At 39.8% G+C, this 21,336-nt stretch overlaps 1 protein-coding gene across 7 annotated transcripts in view; it reads right to left on the bottom strand.

Annotated features, from left to right (window-relative positions):
* The window catches only part of dock4b (dedicator of cytokinesis 4b), a 115,124-nt gene that overhangs the window by 53,340 nt on the left and 40,448 nt on the right, over positions 1-21,336 (bottom strand). For all 7 annotated transcript variants that reach the window (XM_034863227.1, XM_034863228.1, XM_034863233.1 and 4 more), the window contains exons 8-13: positions 16,739-16,890; positions 11,036-11,117; positions 10,813-10,873; positions 10,514-10,646; positions 7,005-7,093; positions 2,120-2,245 (exon numbers count right to left, since the gene is read on the bottom strand). In XM_034863227.1, coding sequence (XP_034719118.1) covers positions 2,120-2,245; positions 7,005-7,093; positions 10,514-10,646; positions 10,813-10,873; positions 11,036-11,117; positions 16,739-16,890 — 643 coding nt within the window. The remainder of the gene's footprint in view (positions 1-2,119; positions 2,246-7,004; positions 7,094-10,513; positions 10,647-10,812; positions 10,874-11,035; positions 11,118-16,738; positions 16,891-21,336) is intronic.

Below are 21,336 nucleotides of genomic sequence, written 5' to 3'. Positions count from 1 at the left end.
TATCTACTTTAAAGAATCCTGATATTTCATCTTTCTGGGGGCACCCTTAGGTGTAATTCAAATATCACTCTCACGCATATAGGTAGGTATGTCAAGCATTACCAAGGCAACTCCAGTACAGTAGATGTAATAAGGCAGGTCATTGGATACATACAATACAAACACTTGAAAATAAATTATTAAGTTTAGCCTCAAAAAGGGGCAGCTACAATATTCATGAATTGACGTTTTACATAGAAGACAATGTTTTATTACTCTGACTGGTGACACCAAAGTCAGAATCCCCATACCGTACCACCACCTACTGCCTGGTTGGGCTGTGACGGACTGGTGTTTTTCCTACTGCGGTCCCGAAGCAACACATTACCAAAAGATGGTGGTTAACTGCAACCCCCTCACAAGACAAGCGTGCGTTAGAGCAAGAATGGCAGGGTGCCTAAATTGAGTGACATCAGTGCCCATGTGGTCGCGCAAGTAGAGTGTGCGGAAACGGAGAGTAGCATAGGAGTGCCGCTGTGAGGAAAAGCCATTGACGAAAAGGAGGTTGCAAAGATGATGTAAGGTGGATAAAATTGAAAAATAAAACAACAAGCTTGATCTTCTTAAGACACAGTGGCTTTATCTGAAAAACCCACGAAAAACAGTGGCTTAACCCTTAGCACAGTGTTTCCATTTCTAGTTTTTGTGAGAGTTTTTACTGTGTTTTGCTGTCATTTACGGCCCTCTGTCTCCATTGATCAATTCCACAGATAGTTCAGAAAGTTCTGTTGTCAATAAAGTTAAAAAAGAAAACAAGTTTGCCGACAATGCCGAGACCGTAGCAGCTGAGCAGACAGCAGAGAGGGTGACTCGGCAGTCCGTTAACTTGTTGCTCTCTCTAATATAACCAATATAAGCTGCTCTGTTTAGGCTACAAAACGTGCATGCAGGCTGAAATTCAGCTGTGCTGTTTTGTCTGGATTAAGCCATAAGCAGGAAACTACACTTGCTGCTAGGCTAATTTGCAATAGTAAACACTGCTGCGTTAACGTTAATGTGCCCACGTTCACTACAGCTCAATGGACTGTCCATCCTCATGTCCATTCTGAAGTGACAAGCAAATTAAGTTGTTTTTTTCTCTCTGTAAACTCTTGAATGTAGGATAGAGGACAGTCGATGAGTATAACTACACATTGCGTATTGCTTTCAATATATTTCATATCACACATTATCTGTTCGTCTGTAACCTCCATGAGCAAAAAGCAAAACATTAAATAAAAGATATGTGGTCATCACCGTGGTAGTGGCACGTCACCGCCGGTATTGCGGTTACCGTCACAGCCCTACTGCCTGTTAAGTCTTTTTAAGGTATACCCACCTAACGCACTGGAAATGGTGTGTTTTATGTCTACAAGAGCAGTAACAGAGCACTTTGTAGGGATAGATCAAAGAACTAGGTAACGGCAGCACAGTGGCTCAGTGGTTTAAATATTGCAGGTAGAGCCTTTCTCTGTGGAGCTAACATGGTCCGTCCAGGTTTGTCTTTCCTGTAGTTAGTCCCGTTTTCTCTCTAAGTCCAAATAAACACAGGTTAGGTGAATTGGACACTAAATTGTCCATAATTGTGAATGTGAGTGTAAATTAGTATGTCTCTCCATATGCAAATTAGCCCAGGGATAGACATGACAAGTGAGGACTTTGGTTGGTTTGCATTGCTTAGAAAGTTGTGTTCCTGCTGCACAATAAGATCATCAATAAAGATATTCTGGTTTCAAGAAAGAAACTGTTTTCTAAGAAATTAATGTTCCCACTTCATTGGGTCCTATTTATTTTATGCAGCTACAGTAACTCACAAAGGTCTTGGATTTTCTATTCCAAAACATCTAGAGAAAATGCTGTTAAGTGGAAAGCTAGCTGTAAAGTGGGCTTCTCAAATAAGGGAACGTCATTTTAAGCCACTGTCTGACCTAAAGAGAAGTTGTCTATGTTGAGCAATACGGAAGACAGATGGCATCCATGATGATCACAAACCCACAAGACGAGAGAAGTTATTAAAGAAATATATTGAAGGAAGGAAATATCTGAAAATCAACTAGGCACTGTATTACTTGTGCAAATCAACTTGTTTGTGGTGTCTTACCTGGCATGATGACATCAGAGAAGCCCAGTTTCCTGGTGATTGACACACCCCGAGTGAAGAGGACCATGTACTCTCGTCTTAGCTGCTCTATGTCTCCATGGAGGAGCTGGAGAGCCACTGCCAGACCTTAAAAAGAAATAATAACACAACTCAAAATTTGAAATATATTCCTAAATTACAGCCTTCATCTTCCTTCCTTCGTCCCTTACCATAGCCACTCAATAAAAAACTAAAAATATATCATAACCCTATTCCCAACACAACAGACTCAGAAAAAAAAAGTATTCAAAAGGGCATATTTTTTATAAGAGCCACATTCTGACTTATTAGAGCTACAACCCTACACCCCTACATACAGAAACCAAAAATGCAAACAGCCTGTGAGTCATCCCCTGCTTTTTTTTTTTTATTAAGAGGAAATCCTACATGAATACGGTTCTGTATCAAATCCTTATGCAACAAAAGTACTGACTTGTATTTAGAGTCTATGTGTGTGTGTGCGTGTGTGCGTGTGTGCGTGTGTGTGTGTGTGTGTGTGTGTGTGTGTGTGCGCGCGCCTGTCCGTGCTCATGACAATGAGAGGCAGATACACAAACAGTGCAACAGTAAGAGAGTGTGTAAGAGACAAGATGATGATGATTATTATTGTTGTTGGTGATGTTTTCAGGAAAGTTGGGAGTTGGCTGAAAAGGTTCATAAGCTGTTAGAGGTTTAAGTCACTGAGAGTCAGCAAGGCAGCGTGATCTGTTTGCAAACCCGTTAGTTAGAGGCAAGGATGACATCTCTGAGACAAACTCAAAAAACATAGAGAGACACAGAGAGCATGAAGGGTGACAGAGACAATACAGATACACAACAGTCCTCTGATCTAAATAGTTCAAAAATAACACCTGGTGGGAAATGATAGGATAGTCCCATTAGGTACAGGGCAGATTTTTTTCTACACTGGCCTAATCTACCCGCCCCTTAATGTGGATCAATCCTTTGGCATTTATACACACATATACACACACACACACACACACACACACACACACACACACACACACACACACACACACACACACACACACACACACACACACACAGCTCTAAAAGCTACTGCAGGGCTACAATTAGACAAACCAGCTTCATTGCTATTCTGCTTGGTAGCTGACGCTGACAAAAACACCCTCAACCTTTGCTGCCCTCAACCCACCAGGCCTGCCTCTTCACAAACTAAAAACAAAACAAACAAAAAAATGAAACTAAAAACTCAAAAACAAAACAGTGGAGTTGTCACAGCCTCTTTTGTTACTGCCTACGCTGGAATGGAGGTGTGAGCTGAATTATCTACCTGAACTGACTCATGTAGAGTTTGATTCTCATGAAATCCCTTTCATGGATTACTGGGCTATGTGTAAACAACATCACCATCTACTCGCATCAGCCCCCTCTCTCGTCTTTTGTATTTGATTACTGAAAAAGTCCCCGCGACCCTGAAACACACGGGTAAATCAAAATGAGACAGTCATTAGGCTACATGTGAACAAAATAACTGTCTCTCTACATAGACTGTCTCTGTGGCTCTTTATTACTCAGACAGCCCAGTGTTCTTTAGATATTAAGGGCAGGGCATTCATCTCTCCTCTGCTAATTGGCTGCTAATAAGAGACTTCTGGCACAATGCCAGGCAGAGACAACTTCACACAGTATGCACACACACACACACACTCCTACAATGATGGCATGGTGCACACACACATATAAACAAGTACACATAAACACATTGCGTTATCTCACTCCACTGCACACTTGTTTTAATTGCCCTCCTGACACTAAGTGTAATAAACTGCGGTCCTTAAATTATGCATGGTGTTCCATAACTCCTGCATGGACGTTTTGTTCACAGAGGATAAAGTGGAGTTTGCTAAAGATGAAATATTTTCTCAAACCTTGCATATTTTGTGTCAAGGCCAGACAACCGAATCAAGTGTTATCTTTTGCTGTAATGTTTCTCTGCTGTGGAAATATTGCCCTTTGGGAGGAATTGACTTTTTAGATAAGGATGTACCAAGTAACAATGGTTGCAAGTGATGTTGTGTTGTGCATAGCTGTTCTGAATGTAGAGTGAAGTGGAATTTAAGTACTGAAAAAAGAGGTGATCTGAGAGTTTGCACTGGTGATGTTTCGTGACATCAAACTTTGTTGAAAACAGTATGCATCTTCATAATTGCAGACATGATATTAGGCTGTTGCATTTGTGTCAGTGGTGTCATCAAGGCACATAGTAGGAGCAGGTGTTTGCGTGCGTGCGTGTGTGCGTGTGTGTGTGAAAGAGAGAGAGAGAGAGAGAGAGAGAAATAGATAAAATAAGTTAAAAAGAGTTATTAAAATCACATTCCAAACTGTCAAGGCTAATAAAATGGTAATGAATTAATTTGGTCCAGACTGGTAAATGGTACTCAAGTGCTCATTATCTTATCTTAAAAATTGAAACCATTACCGCATTTGGGATTTTTTGCTATTTTTTAACGATCAATGTCAAATACAGTTAAGTGGTGGAAATTAAATTTGAACAAACTCGCTTGAATTAAGCATGCCAGTGTATTGTGACACAAGAAGCGCAGCTCTGCTCTAATGCACTTTGAAAGAGAAAGCATTGAGACTAATCAGCTGTTCAGCTGGATCAATGTCTTTAGCTGAAAACTACTCTAAAGCTAGCATCCAAGTGTTTGTGATTATACATGTGTTTATGATGTGCATGCTAGTGTACATAAATGCAAGCAAATTAAAGCCTGAAGCAAACACTTCCATGTTGGATGCATTCTAAAAAATTACACTTAACTTAAGCAGGTGGAAGTTTAACATTAACAGTGCATCACATTACTTGTCTGCTTTATCCGTAACTCAATCTGAGAACCCATGCATTGCTGTGATAATACAGCCAGACAACAGTTTAAGTAGGAAATAAAGCTGGTGTAAGCACTTGATTAAGATTTTGTTGGGAGTAGAATATGAGCTAAGGAATCAGTAAAGTAAGGAGTTGTGTAATGCTCCTATTTTAGTGTCATTCCTCTGCTTTAGCTTTTATCCTAAATTAATTTGGACGTTTGTTCTAATTATCAGCTCAACCAGATCCCATCACGTCTCCATCTTTTCAACAGCAGCAGCATCATATAGATCTTTAGCTGAAGGCTGCAGTGTTGTTATGAACCAATGTAGTGTAAAGATGCTGTTTGTAAAACGCCGACTGTGGCTTTGTGTCATTCAGTTTAATTACTGCACTCCTTCATGAAAGATTATTCATGAGAATTTCCCCCGGAGTTGCATGACTTCTCAAATAATAATTTGTCTTCTGAGGAGAGGTGAAAAGAGGAGCTGAGTCAGCAGATAAATCTCACAGATTCTTGACATTTCTATAATCTCTTCTCTCTCAAACAAGTACCAACCTTTTCAACGGAGCGGGATACGGTGTTGTAAAGAATGCATAAGTGAAATGTAAGACAATGAACTTTGTTAACACACACAATGAAAAATTTCTTAATGAAAATAGCAGCCCGCAGCGAGTTTTCAGCAACATTTCACAAAATTATTATGCAAATCAGCTTTAAGACAAACTTCTGATGCACTTTTGCTGATTGCTTGCTGTTGGCTGTACATTTTCCCCTTGATGCAAACAGCTGCAAGCTAGCAAATACGATGCTGTCTTCTCACTTCACACCCTGTACCCCACTCAAGCTTCCGTCACTTTAGTTCATCTTTCAAAGTCGTAATCAGAAGTTCACCTTGGGCTATAATTTTGTGTACACACAATGTGAGTAATATGATTCCTTTAACAGCTGCATTTATGAGAGTCTGAAATGAAGTATGAATCTTATTCATATGTTGCTCTTCATATGTTGCACAACATTTCTTTTAGGTTATAAGACTGAATGTTCGGATTTTCCACCAACTTGTTGCTATGGGAAACTGCTGACGCTGTTGTTCAGTATGGTGTCAATGTAGCTATTTATATATATATATATAAAAAAAATCATCTGAATGTGTTTTAAACAGCAGGCTTCCTGCAGACATGGCCATGGAAAGACAAATCTGCTTCCCTAAAGAGGAACTTCACTCTCACATGAACATACAGACTGAACAGCAGCTGACTATAGCACAGTAAGAGACTGATGATGCAACTGACCTGCTAAGTTTGTCATCACAGCACAATGAAGGTTTTGTGAAAGAATTAAGCCTGATTACCACCAAACTTTTGAATTAACAGCTTTGAAAGGTTTCCCTTTTTTTGCGATCACATTTTTTTATTTAAACAAATAAAAAGTGCAAAACATTGGTCTAGATGACAATCCACAGAAAAGCCCACTACACATACCGAAGAAGGCACAGTGCACCTTTTCCACAATCCTTTCTTGCGATCAAATGTTTCACTCCAAAACAAGGAGAGGAAATACGGGAAGGAGGGAGACACAACAACAACACAACAGCAAGAACGATGTCTGCAGCTCACAATCAAGACACAAAAAGACAGACACAATCAAACACACAAACAAAAAAAGAGGCATTGACAGGGAGACTGGCATAACACAAAAGGGTACCAAACACATGCACAGATAGAAGCAAGAAGGCTATAGCACAAGTCTACAGCCTGGATTTTAAGGATTCAGCAATACTGAGCCAAGTGTCCAAAGTCTTTCCTGGTGCTCCATTTATGCGAGCCGTCGAGAGAAAAGTCTACCCTTATAATAAAAACATGAATCCAAACAAAAAGTGAGCAAGTACATTCACTTAAATCCCAATCTCACACCAGCTTGGATCATTACTAAATCCCCTTGTTTAATGTCTTAAACCAAGATAAGTGGATGTCAGGAAGCAAAATTAATAAAAAAGACAAGGTTCTTACCAGTGTTGGAGCCCGACAGGTTGTACCTAGAATTTGCCTTTTTGATGATGTTCTCATGGATCTGGTACCACTCACTCTCTGTGTTACACCTGAAAAAGAAAGACAGATGAGATATTTTTTTATGGTATGCTTTTCTACTTAAAGATGAACTCCAGCAACTAAGTACTGCATTTCACTTACATAAAGTATAGGAACAGCTTACTAAAGGAATGGCCAAAAGCTGTGGATCAATCTCTGAATATGCTGAATCCTATATTTCCTCAAATGCAACAAAAGCATATCTTCATTAGTGTTTGTAATGCAGGCTTTCTGTTTAAAATATGTCGTCTCCGGCCTCAAACTGAGGTAACCTAAATTACATCATCAGGGTTTATTTTCCAGACTTGACAAAGTAAAAAGTGACTCTAATCAATCACCTTTTATATTTTGTCAGTTTTAAAATGTAACTAGGGCAGGTCAAGTAAACAAATTCTTACAGTATTTACGATGACGTCCTGGCTGGACCTTATTCTGAAAACGTTCAGCTCAGAACTTTAATGCTAATCCAACGGCCAGCTCTCTGGTGTTATTGCAGGTAAGGAGAAAGTGGTTGTTGTTCTTTTTAGCTAAGTGTATTTGGTCCGTCTGATCCAGCTATAATTTAGGCAAAAATGCTGTGTCATTAGTAGCATTTTCTGTCCCTCAGGGCATTGGACTACAAAGTCATTTCACTGCCACTGCTTGTGAAAAAAGGCACAAGGCCTATGACGTGCAACAGGAAAGCAGGAAAATGTGTATTTTTTTCTTGTGAAATGTCTCTTTTAATACTGTTGTATTATTTAGCTCGGTATTAAGATGACTTAACTTGAATTGCTTTGCAGCTTCTCAAAAAGGAGAATTCTAGCATAGGGTTTTTTAAAACAAATATCTGTTTTGCAAGATATTTGGTTGGTGTTTAGAATAAAAACAAAATTGTAAAGATCAGTGATTCTTAAAAGGAATTGTTTGAAGTTTTGATAAATACGGTTAGGTTAGCTTAGCTTAGCATAAAGGAAGCCCTGTAAGTATGACATGTCTCTACATTTTGAAGACAGGACGGTCATGATTGGGTATGTTTCAGTTTCCTGTTTTATTTTGTAGTCTGTTTTTCTCCCTTGTCTTGTCTTGTTTTACTTCCTGCCTTGTGTTTCTCGCTTTTATGATTGTCTGCCCCACCCTGATATGTTTTACCCGTTCCTGTCCCCAACTCAGATCGATTAAATCAAAAGTAAACAAAATTATAACTCATTTGAAAGCCTTTTTCTTAATCTTTAAAACCTATCATGGAAAACATACAGCCAATTATATTTGTTGTTATGTACTGAGCTCCAGGACTATATTCAGAATTTTTATCTGAATTAGACAAAGTACTTATTGTAGGTGATTTTAATATCGATGTGGACGTTGCCACATGGATATAGAAGGTTGCCAATCAGTTATCTGATTTTCTACACAGCAATAGTTTACTTGACGACTTTCAGTCAGGATTTAGAAAGCATCATAGCACAGAGACAACACTGGTAAAAATTACTAATGGCCTTCTAACTACTGCAGATAAAGGACTTGTCTCTGTACTTGTTTTACTAGATCTTAGTGCTGCATTTGACACCACTGACCATACCATCCTATTGCAGTGACTGGAACATTTAGTTGGCATTAAAGGAATCAAACTAAGTTGGTTTAAATCCTATTTATCCGATCAATCTCAATTTGTTAATGTTAACAATAAATCCTCCAAGTACGCAATAGTTAGCCATGGCATTCAACAAGGCTCAGTGCTTGGACCAATTCTATTCTTTTTATAAATGCTTCCTCTCTGCAATATTGTTAGGAAACACTCAATTAACTTTCATTGTTATGCGGATGACATCCAAATATATCTATCAATCAAGCCAGATGAAACCAGTCAGTTAGCTGAACTTCAAGCATGCATAAATTATATAAAATCCTGGATAACCTACAACTTTCTGATGTTAAACTCAAAACTGAAGTTATTGTGCTGGGCCCTAAACCCTTCCAAACTGCATTATCTAAGGATATAGCTACTCTGGATGATATTGCCCTAGCCTACAGCATTACTGTCCAAAATCTAGGAGTTATTTTTGATCAGATTATATCATTTAACACCCATCTAAAACAAACATCAAGAAGAAAATCCTTCTCCTGACCTACAAAGCTCTAAAGGGTCAAGCACCATCTTGTCTTGATGAGCTCTTATAGTCCCACTAGAGCACTACGCTCCCAGAATTCAGAGTTACTTGAGGTTACTCAAGTCTGTAAAAGTAGAATGAGAGCCAGAGCCTTCAGCTATCAGAGTCCTTTACTGTGGAATCAGCTTCCGGTCCGGGTTTGGGGGGCAGACACCATCACCACATTTAAGAGTAAACTTAAAACTCTCCTCTTTGACAAAGCTTATAGTTAGGGAGTGATGAGTCGCAGCAACTGCCTGGACTGGCGGGGAACTCTGTATAGCTGCAAACAAGGCACCCCTTCTCTTCTCTTCTTCTCTTCATAGTCGTCAGATTCATATACCATATCACTAATAATCTATTAAAACTAGAAGGAGGCAGGCCAGTATAGCCCGACTAGGCTCCTCTCTTTACGCTTTCTCTCTTAATTATGCTGTAATAGTTTTAGATTGCCAGGGGATTTTGCTTTGACACACTGAGCTCCACTCTCCTTTATCTTTCCATTTGTGTGCATTCATGTCCCAGAAAAGCTTGTTACTAAACTAGCTCTGGGCAATCATTCCCCGGAGTTCTTATGTTCTTTTCCCCCCAGCATGTTTCCTTGTATCAGGGAGGCTCCAAAATCATGGTTGCAGCTTTTGCCGTGGTCCTGCTACATGTCCTGCAATGACCTGTTACATCCTACTATGCTCTGCGGTGCAGTGCCCTGCTATGCCAAAAACTACTACAAACTACTATTTTTTTTAGTCACTGTGCCATTATCTTTTACTGTGACAGTTATTGCCACTATTCATTTCAACCCTAACTGGCCTGACAGACCCCGCCTACCAAGACCCTGGGTCTGTCCGAGGTTTCTTCCTAAAAGGGAGTTTTTCCTCCCCACTGTCGCACTGTTGCTTGCTCTGGAGGAAACAACTAGAACTGTTGGGTCCTTGCAAATGATGTGGCCTAATGTGGTCTAGACCTACTCTATCTGTAAAGTGTCTTGAGATAACTCTTGTTACAAATTGATACTATAAATAAAATTGAATTGAAATTCCTGAACCCTTGTGTCACCTGTCCATTGTTTACCTCGTTATCTGGTGTATTTAGTCTCTGTGTTCTCTTTGTCTCTTATCTCACTGTATCTTTTTGAGTGTTTGTGTGTGGAATCTTCCCCGTTGTCTCTGTGTTCCAGTTATTCGGTATTGCGATTAAATTCTCAAGCTCACCACTGCCTGGATATCTCTCCATTTGGGTCCTCCAATTCTCTGAACCTCTTGACAAGGACTTTTAAAATACTGGTTGTTCACAATGACTTACGCATAAACCTTGAGCAGGTGGTCATCCTTGGAGTCAGCAGTGAGAAGATCAGCAATGCTGACGACAGCACAGCCAAACGGCCTCCTGTACTGTACGCTACACAGATTCTTCTTCTCCCCTGCTCCCATTCTCCCTATACACACACACACACACACACAAACACATACACACACACACACACACACACACACACACGCACACACACACACACACTCATGACAGTTCTGCTATAAAAGCCCAAGAGATTTAAAAGATGTGTAGTGCTCAGTACAATACAGAAGCAGCATCGTTACTCCCACCTATTCTTATGATGTGCACAACGATGTAGACATCTTTTCGTAGATCACTGCTTCCCAAATCCTGAAAAACAGGGAAACACACTTCAGCATCAGATTTGAGATATTGTAAACAAGCTCCAGAGCACAGACTTAGTTCTTAGTTTTTAGGGTAATGGAGCATGACTTTACTGTACATGGCTTTAAATTGCTCCCAAGCAATAGTTAAGTTATGTTCGCTACTCACCACAAATAGTGTGCATTGTCTTTCTGTCTTCTCTGGTGACTTAGGCAACCCGCTTTTATTCAGCTTAACAAAAAACCTTTCACTGTACAAGAGGAGAGACAGAAGAAGGGAACACACATTTAGATGAATGGGGTCAGGAGTGATGGCTGGGTGTCATCATAAACAACTGCATCACTGCTAACAGGAACAGAATAAGGATTAGAAACAATGTAAAAATGTCAAGCTCTGAATAGTGGGCCATCGGAGAAAACACTTCAAAGTTAAGCTTCAAACCAAAGCTGTCTGGAACAGAATATGAGGCAGGAGAAAGACAGGCAGAGAAGGAGCAGAGGCAGAAGGATAGAGGGAGAGAAAAATACATACAAAGCTGGTATAACTGAGCCAAATCCCTAACACAGAATGTCTGTGACTTATCCGACAACAAGTACATGCACATGTGGCTCCTCCATGATTGACTAAAATATTCAATGTGTTGTTGCATATCATGTGTTCTCTATGACAAGTTTAGCCAGCTTTTGGACTGTCTGACAGGTTACAACAAAAAATGTGCAATCTGAGTCTCATAACAGACTAACTGGTCTTCATAAATCTTTTGGTAGCAAAAGAGCTAGACTAAGATCATTATTAACAAGGTGAATACAGAGAGCAAATTAGAAAATTAACATGCTAAGTGCTGGTAAATGTCAAAGACACTTTAATGCATGTGTAATTTAAAGTATAAAATATACAGAAACCATAACTGTACTCACTCATAACTGTGTGGCTGCTGTTGCATTTCTTTGTACATGTAAGGAGCAGTTTAGTGACTAATCAGTTGTTTGGTCATAACTGCCATGCTAATGCAAGTGCATGAAAACAAGTCGACAGCAGGCTAACAGCTATGGAAATTTCCCTAAAGCAAAGTGTTGAGCTAAACTTGAAAAACAGATAAAGCACAGACAGACAGACAGCATACCTACTGAGTGCATCCCTCTGTAGGCACAACTATGAGTCTACAGCCTTGCTAGCAGTTTTGTGAGGCTGTAATTAGGCACAATGGGGCTTTGGTATAAATGCTAATGTCAGCATGCTAACAATGCCAATGCTAATATGCAAATTTGCTAAAAAGCACTAAACCAAAAGTACCGCTGAGGCCAATGGTAATGTTTTACAGGTATTTGGTCCAAACCAAATTATTGGACAAATTAAAAAAATTACCTGATATTGGAACCATAAGGGAAGTCAGGATCAACTAAGTTATTCCAATTCATCCTGAAGGTCTGTACCAAATTTCATGACAATCTATCCATAGTTGTTGAGACCCTTCACTCAAAGCCACAAATGTGAACCTTCTGGTGGTACTATAGGAAACGTCAGGAGATCACCACAGTCAACAGGATTTATCATCTAGCAGCAATGAATGTCTGTACAAAATTTGGTGAGAAACTATCCAATATTTGTTGAGATATTTCAATCAGGACCAAAGTGACGAAACGACCAACCGACAGATAAACTACACTAAGACAATAAGTAAAGAAAATTGTCTAGCTTTTTGTCTAAACAACACTGAATCATACATTGGATAGTTTGCATATACTCTGCAGTTAAATTTTAGAAAATGATATTCATGAACTTCACAGAGCAGAAAGAACTGACATGGCAACTTTGGCCTCAAATGTCCTGCACCCCGCCTTCGTGCAGACAGGAAATTAAGTGCATGTCGGGCAAAAACAGAAAGGACGGACACAGATCGCCTTTTTTATTCTCTTTGTACTCCGTCCTCTCTCTCTATCTCGCATACACGCTCAAAGAGAGGCAGCAGAGGCATCCTGCTGGGCCCATCTCATCCTGGCTGGCGAGCTGAGGGCTAATCCAGTTAGGTGACTTTCACAGTCCACCGATAAGCAGAAAGAAAACCTTGTAATGCACCAGTGCCTGACAATGAGCCAAGTCTCTGGCACGGTTAGCAGTCACATGCTACAGTAGGCTCATTCACACAAGCAGAATTTACCCCAACAGATCCTATATAACTTTACTTCTTGCTGCATACGGCTACAATGGATTAGGAAGTTTTATAATAGTCTAAGCTATTAAAAGCTCTTATTACAAGAGCTTCTGAGATCTCCATGATGTAAATAAGAGGACAATTCTTGCACTGTAATTCAGTGTTTTGTATGTAGGCCAGTGGGCGCCCATGTTTCAATTAATTAGGATCCTGATAATTAATTATACAAATGCTTATGATTTTTCATACATGTATTCCTTCGGTAAAGTTTTCCTTTCGTAGTCTGTATTGGAATTAACCAAATTGAGAGGCAATTTGATTTGGATACGGCTTGTTCCTCATTTGCTGCTCTCTGTAACTTTCCACGCCATTTATCCAGCCATATGGAGATGGATTCCTACGCATCAGACATGAGACTTGCGCACGTTTTTGGGAACCCTAATTAGTGCTCTATTGTTGAAACCCCAACTGCCAATTAACAGCCACTCCTGAAAAACACAGACACACATGCATGAGTCTCTTGCACACCCTCCCCGGCCACCAACTCTCCCTCCCTCACAGCTGCAGCGTGTTGATCACCCGAGCTAAGAGGACTAGTGTCCCCAAGCGGGACCTTATCTCCCTCTATCACCGCTCGCATTAACATAACATGAATGGCCGATTTCCCTCCCCTCTGGGCCCACACGGCGCTTGCTATTCCCTCTCCTGATATCGATGATTGCATTAGGAGCTGTGCGCTCACCCGACAAGGGGGCGGAGGGGGGGATGGGATAGTGAGCGGCTGGCGTGTAAAATGCTAGCTAAATTAACTGCCACTGTTGCCTCCCTCCCCAAGCAAATCTACCCCAGAGGCCACGTGGAAAGACAAGACAGCACAGACCTACCAACTACATCTATCACTCACCGGACCTCTGCAGTTCACACAAAATGAACAGAAAACACACACATAGACACAAGTGTCCAGTTATCCATGGGTGACCTTGTTAGAGTTGAGAGGAGGTTATGATAGAAAGAGTGTGAGTATGTATTGAGAGAACAGAGTAAGGCCGTTTGAAGTGTGTGTGTGTTAGATCTGAAAAAGTACCACGCTTACATGGCAAAAAGAGCAACAGGATCGTGTGTGAGCATGGCACAATATGCCACAGTGTTTGTCCTGCTGCAAGGCCAGAGAAGGAGCTTGTATTGAACACAAAGAAGCTACCATGGTGCAAAGGGGCTGCTGGTGTTGGCATGGTACTGAGACAACGGGTCGGACCCCCATCTGGTCTCAAACATACAGACACACACACAGACACATATTAACACACACAGAAACCGCCAGCACAGAGGGAAGTGTCAAAATGGCTCAATGCCAGGCATCTTGCACAAAAAGAGTGTGCGTGTCTGTGTTTATGTGCGTGACCAGACAGTGAGAGACAACGTTGGCAACCTGCCAAAGAGAGATTTTCCTTGAAGACAGAACCACTAAGACACAATGGCTAAGGCTTCAGATTCCCTATATCCCCCAAACCTGACCGAAAAATTGTTATCAGTTGATTTAGGAAACAAACTATGAGAAATAGTTATATATTGGTTTGTTTTAATAATATCTATTATTATTTGTATTTAGTCTGGATAAAATCTCATACAATTTGAATTGTATGCTGACTTGTTGAAGCTGCTGTTTGATAACTTTATAGTATATAACATTTGTGGCAGAAATGACTTCAAACGCATGACAGTACATGCTTTAAGTGTAAAGCTAATTACCCATTTTAAAACTGATCGTCATCGTCATTAGCTTCATTATCGTCAACCTTTTACTATACATCAAGAATGTGAAAGTATGGACTAAAAGGAGAGAAGAGAGAACATTTAAATATATCTTACCACTATAAAGTTCTTCTGATCCATTGAAACATTGTGTTTGTGTGTACATCTTACTTGTTGTGTAGACCACACCATTAAAACAAAAAAAGACCTTGCATGCTTTTTTAAAATAAAAATATAACCTCTTTTTTAGCGTGTGCTAGTATTCGTATCATAGAGGTAGACTATGACTCTCAATAGAAACAGAAGTGTATGCTGAATCTAAATAATGAAACAAAAAATCCCATCAATGTCACCCTTCTTCTTCTGATGTGACCCTGTGGAGCAGAGAGCGAAAGTGTCTAACACAAGCATGACTTATCAAAAGAAGTTTCAGTGTTGCCATGCTCATTTTTCAACCCACTCATTTTCGTTGCCTGACGAATCCACTTGTTTGTGAAATGAAATGGAATTTCTTGGCTTTGAACTATGAAAGCAGGGAGTTTAAACACAGTCTTGTATTTGGCCGACGCCTCATCAGGAGTATTTGGGCATGTGTGTGTGTGTGTGTGTGTTGGTGTCATGGCATGCAAGCACGTGTGCAGACTCCCAGGATGATAGGCTCTTTTATGTGGCCAGCATGGACACTTTTTTATGCCCACTTGTACTTGTCCAAGTGCACTTTAACAACCTGCTTCATTTAATCAATCCTAATGAATATAATTAGAGCACACTTCCTGACATCAGAAGACAAGCCATTTGAAGTGTTGCCCTGCAATCATCAATCCACCTCACTTACATCACCCCCAAACAGATGAGCATACATAAGAACTATTTTAACATTTTGAATACTGGTGAGTGGTCAAAAAATTTACAGTACAGAGCCACAGAAATCACAGTGTAATGTATAACCTAGGTATTAGTGGTGGAAGAAGTATTCAGATCCTTTGCTTAAGTAAAAGTTCTAATACCACCAAAGTAAAAATCCTGCTTTAAAAATAAGTATGTAAGTATCATCAGGAAAATGTACTTAAAGTTTAACAAGTAGAAGTACTCAATGCAGAAAAATTCTTTAATTTTAGAAACTGTAAACGAAACAAAATAGTTCTGATGATCACCTAAGGGTTAATTCAGCTAATCAAGTCAGCTGCAGCAAACTGTTGGCCTGTATATTGTTAGGTAGTTTCATGTTATAATAAAATATTATTAGTTTTTATAGACTACATGTGTTTTATGTGCAAAAAAACATTTGTAAAATAACTAGTAACTAAAGCTTCATCATTAATGAAGTGGAGAAAAAATGACAATATATCCCTCTGAAATGTAAGAGAGAATTATAATAGTAAATATAATAGTAATAATTATAATAATAATAATAATAATAATAATAATAATAATAATAATAATAATAATAATAATTCATACTCTTTATTTGTGATTTTTTTGTTAGAAATCACTGGCCTGAAATGCATACACATGCTCAGGACCTATTCATGCACAAATGGAGAGATGCCAGAGAGAGTGGGCTGCGAGTGCTGGACCAGCGCCCTGAGCGGTTGTGGGGGGGGGGGGGAGACAGTGTCATGCTCAAGAGCACCTGGCAGCGCCCAGGAGGTGAACTGGCATCTGTCCGGCAACCCATCCACACTCTATTTTGGTACGTACTGGGACTTGAACCAACGACCCTCTGGTTCCCAACCCTACTCCCTACGGACTGAACCACTGCCATCCCAGAAAATAGCGTGAAAAGACTCAAATAAAGTATGAATACCTAAAATGGGAGTACAATACTTGAGTAAATGTACTTAATTATATTCCACCACTGCTAGGAATAATAATGTAGCAATTACTGTTAGTTGTATACAAAGCTGATGCATTTTCCTTCACTACCTCATAAGAGTATGGGAGATTGTTATCTCTGAAGTGTCTACCTGAGAGGCCGGTTCTCCCGTCCATCATAAATGTGGAAGAAGACTTCTAGCTCCTCCCCCAGATTGGTGCTCATTAGACTCTTCACGTGGACGAACAAGTGATGGGTGCTAGCGGGTGCAGAGGTCTCCTTCTTACGATGTCGATGTTCCATCTGCAGAGGAGAGGTGATCAGTATCAGCACAAATTGATTTCCTATTGGTATTCTGAACATATACATTTTTATATAAGGGACTTAATCTGCAGAACCGCTAAATAAATCAACTATATACAACTGATTTAAACAACAATTATTATGCTGTTCTAATATAGGATTGAAGAGATGGTTTTGCAAAGGTTAAATAAACATTAAAATCCATAAGCTATAAATCCTAAAGGATGCTCAAAGCTTATCAACTACAGTTAATACCAGGGAAAAAAAAAAAACATGTGGATACATCTCTTTTAATACTGGCCAATCAAATAGAGCTGCTGTATTTAGTGTTGAATTTCCGAGTCAAAGATTAATAATATTCCCCTGAAACTCCTCACAGTTGGGAGGAGCTTTGCTGCAGATTTGCATATACTGTACATTTGAAGACTGGGGCTAAAATATAGATTTTGTTGATACAGATTGAGTTAATATAGCAGACTGGCAGCACCGGGGCGAAGATGTAAGAGTTTGAGCTGTCTTGTCTGATGGTTACACTTGCTGTAACCTTGGTGCCAAAGAAACAAATGGGAAACGTATTTATACTTTACAATACAAGGGCTTTCACAGAAATATATAATGTTCACTCAAACACATAAAAGCACCAAAATACCTACACTAATCTCTCACTTATCTACCTTCAGCATTTATCGTTAAAGTAGGTTCATTATTTTCTTGACACAAAGACATAATGGTGTTGTGATTTGCCTCTCTTTCAACTGGTTGCTTAATCTTAAAGTACGAGAATATGAAGCACTGAAATTCACACGGCAAGCAAAGAGACAGTCAAACAAGGCAGTACAAAGTCTCTCGGTGCCTGGTAGTGCATCGGCACAGTCTGATATTACATGCTATATTAAGTATATCTCGGAAAATAACAATAGAGCCTCAGAAAACATGGAGCAGCGTTGTGAATACCATCCAGATCAACATGCACATTGCAGCTCTGTTTATTAGAGGTTCATCTTAATCTGCTGTCAACATCCAAAAATACAAGGACAAACACACACATGCGCACACAAGTGTATTTGTGTGCGCATGTGTGTGCTTGAGCACCAGATGGTCAGATGGCCATTGCCAAATTGTGCTCCACATTCACTTCTGTAGTAGGATGTAAAGAGATGAGGAGGGGGGGCAAGACGAGGATGAAAAGAGAAGAAAATTATTTATTTATTTTAAACTGCAAGGCCAAAGTGCAGTAACAGCCCCAGATACGCATCATTAAGAATCAAGAGTCAAACACACCAAGGAGGAACTGCTACCAATCATGTCCAACAGTACATTAATAGAGGAGATTCCACGTAAAAAAAAAAAAAACAATAACAATAAAGCAGGATTCTTCTGTCCTGTGAAGTTTTTGTTTTCGCAGAAACAACCATGTTAGAACACTGTTGTTGAACACTGTTGTTGAGGAAATACGCTTATCTTTTTTTTTTTGCCAAGAGTTACATGAGAAGATTGATTTCATTCCTTTCCTCTCAAGCTTAGGTAGCATAAAGACTGGAAACAGGGCAACGCTAGTCTTGCTTTGCCAGACCTTCCTCCACAGCGCTGTGGAGGAGGAGGAGGAGGAGGAGGAGGAGGAGGAGGAGGAGGAGGAGGAGGAGGGTCTGGCTAGTCCACAGAGCCTTCAGGGATGGGAGAACAACATGCTCTGGTTTATTGGCATTTCTTTAAACCAATCACACTCGTAGCCCCAGGAAGGAACTTGTTATCATGGAATATGTGTATGTTCAGTACACACGTTTAGTCGTGTGAGAGAAAACTCAGATTGGACCGATAGTCTAGCTGTCTGGATTTACCCTGCAGACATCTGAGGAGCTGTTAATCATAGTCCTCATAAATCCATCGGAGTTTAGAATGCCAACACAAATTAGCCCGCCCTCTTAAGCTCATTAATTAACATGGTATATCTTGTTTGATTAATCCGTGCAAAAACCTTAACAGCTTTTCTGTAAAGGTGTGATGCTTTTCTTGATTTAGATATTTTAATGGAGCTTGGTGGGTTAAAAACATAAACTGGGAATTAGCATTTCCTTAAAAAAAAACATCATAAGGGGGTAAGAAAGTCATAGAGGATAATAAAAGAGAAAAACGGCTCTGCAAGGAAGCTTATTGGAGTTGGGGATTTACTGATTTGGACTTGGCGTGCTCATATTGCTGATTCTTAATTTGATTATTCAACATTGTGAATTGAAGTGATGTGAAGATGATGATGAGTCTTTTCTCGGGAAATTATTACCAGTAAATTTACTACTGGAATCACATGATCCCGAATTTCTGGAAAAAATAAAGTAAAACCTGCACTATGCAAACATGGATGATATGGAAAATACAGTTTAAAGTAGTTCTTTGCTACCTTACAAATATGCTGTTCTTTCTCAAACATTGCAACATGAGTGCATTACCCTAGGATGATGATATTGTTTTGACAAAAACTAAAGGCAACAAAATGTTTCCTCAGAGAAGGATTAAGTCTCGGAATGCTAAAATGTTTAGGCCATAGTGAAATGTGAGTGAACAGTAACTGCCTAGAGGGTAAGAAATCAATCTATAATGTATGATATGCTTTGGAAAACAGTTGGCTAAATATAAACATAAAAAAAACACTAACAGGATCCTCTAATACTTAAACATGCTTGAAAATGACACCACAAATCATTTTACAAGTGCAATATCTGTCAAAATGATGAATATGTTTTGTATCGTCTTGACTGTTGTGCCCCATCTGAGATGCCAGAAGAAAACACGCTGGAGAACGATCTAACAACAAGGCACGGACACAGCTTTTTAACACACTCACTTATTCTCTACACAACAGGGCAGAGCTGCTGGTTTTTGACGCAGAATGACTAGGTGTGGGAAGGCGTAATTTACGTTGGGAGACTTTATTACGAGGTTATTTTCAGTGTGTCATTGAAGCTGCCCAACTGGAGCAGAGTGTGGTTATATGACAGCTTCAGCATGACTAGACACAAAGGATAGACATGACAGCCTGGCAACATAAAATGCTGTGGTGAACATGGACCAGAGACATATCACTGAACAGAAAGAGCCTGACTTTGTCTGTGCTTTTCCGACCGTCTCATTATTGTTCACTGGGTAATGTTTTTCTAAACAGCATGAAGCAGCACCATAGGAAGCTGTCGGACGTCAGGATGCTTCTAAAAAAGAGAAAGGGCGTCAAACAGAAGGGATGGAGAATCTTCTAGTCTTTCTCCATCCCTTCATCAGAGCTGCCTTTCTATCCCTCACTTCTACATCGCTATTTAAGCCTCCTACACTTGTGGGAGGGAGACCTGTGTGACACAAGCTACAAGATACAAGTGTAGCTTTAAGGCACGTATCACTTTAGTGATAACAGAAGCCACAGTGGAAATGTTACTACCACATGTCCAGGGCCAGGCCTAAGCGATCCATCACTGCTGTCTGATCTGCTACAGTTAATGAACACAACGCTCTGGGATCTAAACTCTGGTCTGCTCCGCTCACGCTCTGTACCGGACCCACACTCCAGGGGAAAAGCAGCTGTTTTGCCTTTGTAATACAGACAGGTTTAGCAGTGCTACACACAGATGGGTAAGAATTCACTGTGGGTTCATGCCTTTCACAATACACCATTTGATTGATTGTTAATATAATTACTGATTATTGCAGCTTTAAATATTATTATCATAATAAATTACAAAACTATTTTAAAATGGCCCCAGTCTTTTGGAAAAGAGTCATTTTGGGCAGTAATATCACAAAAAGATCTTACTGAGATAAATGTACATTTGTCTTTTGTTTTTTACCAAATAGTATATATTTCATTTTGGAATTAAACTAATCATATATAGTCTATTACGTGCCCTTTATAAAATATATCAATGCACTAAATGTCTTTCATTTATCCTCAAGATCCGGTTTATTTCTCAATGGGCAGATATCACATAATTCCATGACACAATGCTACATTTTCCTACAGTAACACCGCACACACACACACACACACACACACACACACACACACACACACACACACACACACACACACACACACACACACACACACACACACACACTAATCCCCATCCCCAAGTCACACCACAGCACTAAGGTGAAACAAAGAAGATGTGCTCATAAGCACAGACTCACTGAAAAATATTGATGAAATTTGAGTTCATTGTGATGGTGTGCGGAGCCTTGGTGTTCGCGAGGGTTTGTGGTTTTTACAGTGGCTGACAGGGGCAAACGCAGTGCAACATAACGAAATACACGCAAATAGACAAAAAACAAGCAAATTGAGAAACACCTTCATAAATTTGACAACACCGTGTGCACTGCTGGTGATGTGCAACTGCTTTGAGATCGTAGACCGTGAATATTAAACCTATGTTTATCAATAAGTATGAGCTAGGTTTTCTCTCG

This window comes from Etheostoma cragini, chromosome 23 (genome assembly GCF_013103735.1).
Source record: "Etheostoma cragini isolate CJK2018 chromosome 23, CSU_Ecrag_1.0, whole genome shotgun sequence".
NCBI classification, from domain to species: domain Eukaryota; kingdom Metazoa; phylum Chordata; class Actinopteri; order Perciformes; family Percidae; genus Etheostoma; species Etheostoma cragini.
This window is presented reverse-complemented; position numbering and strand designations above follow the sequence as displayed.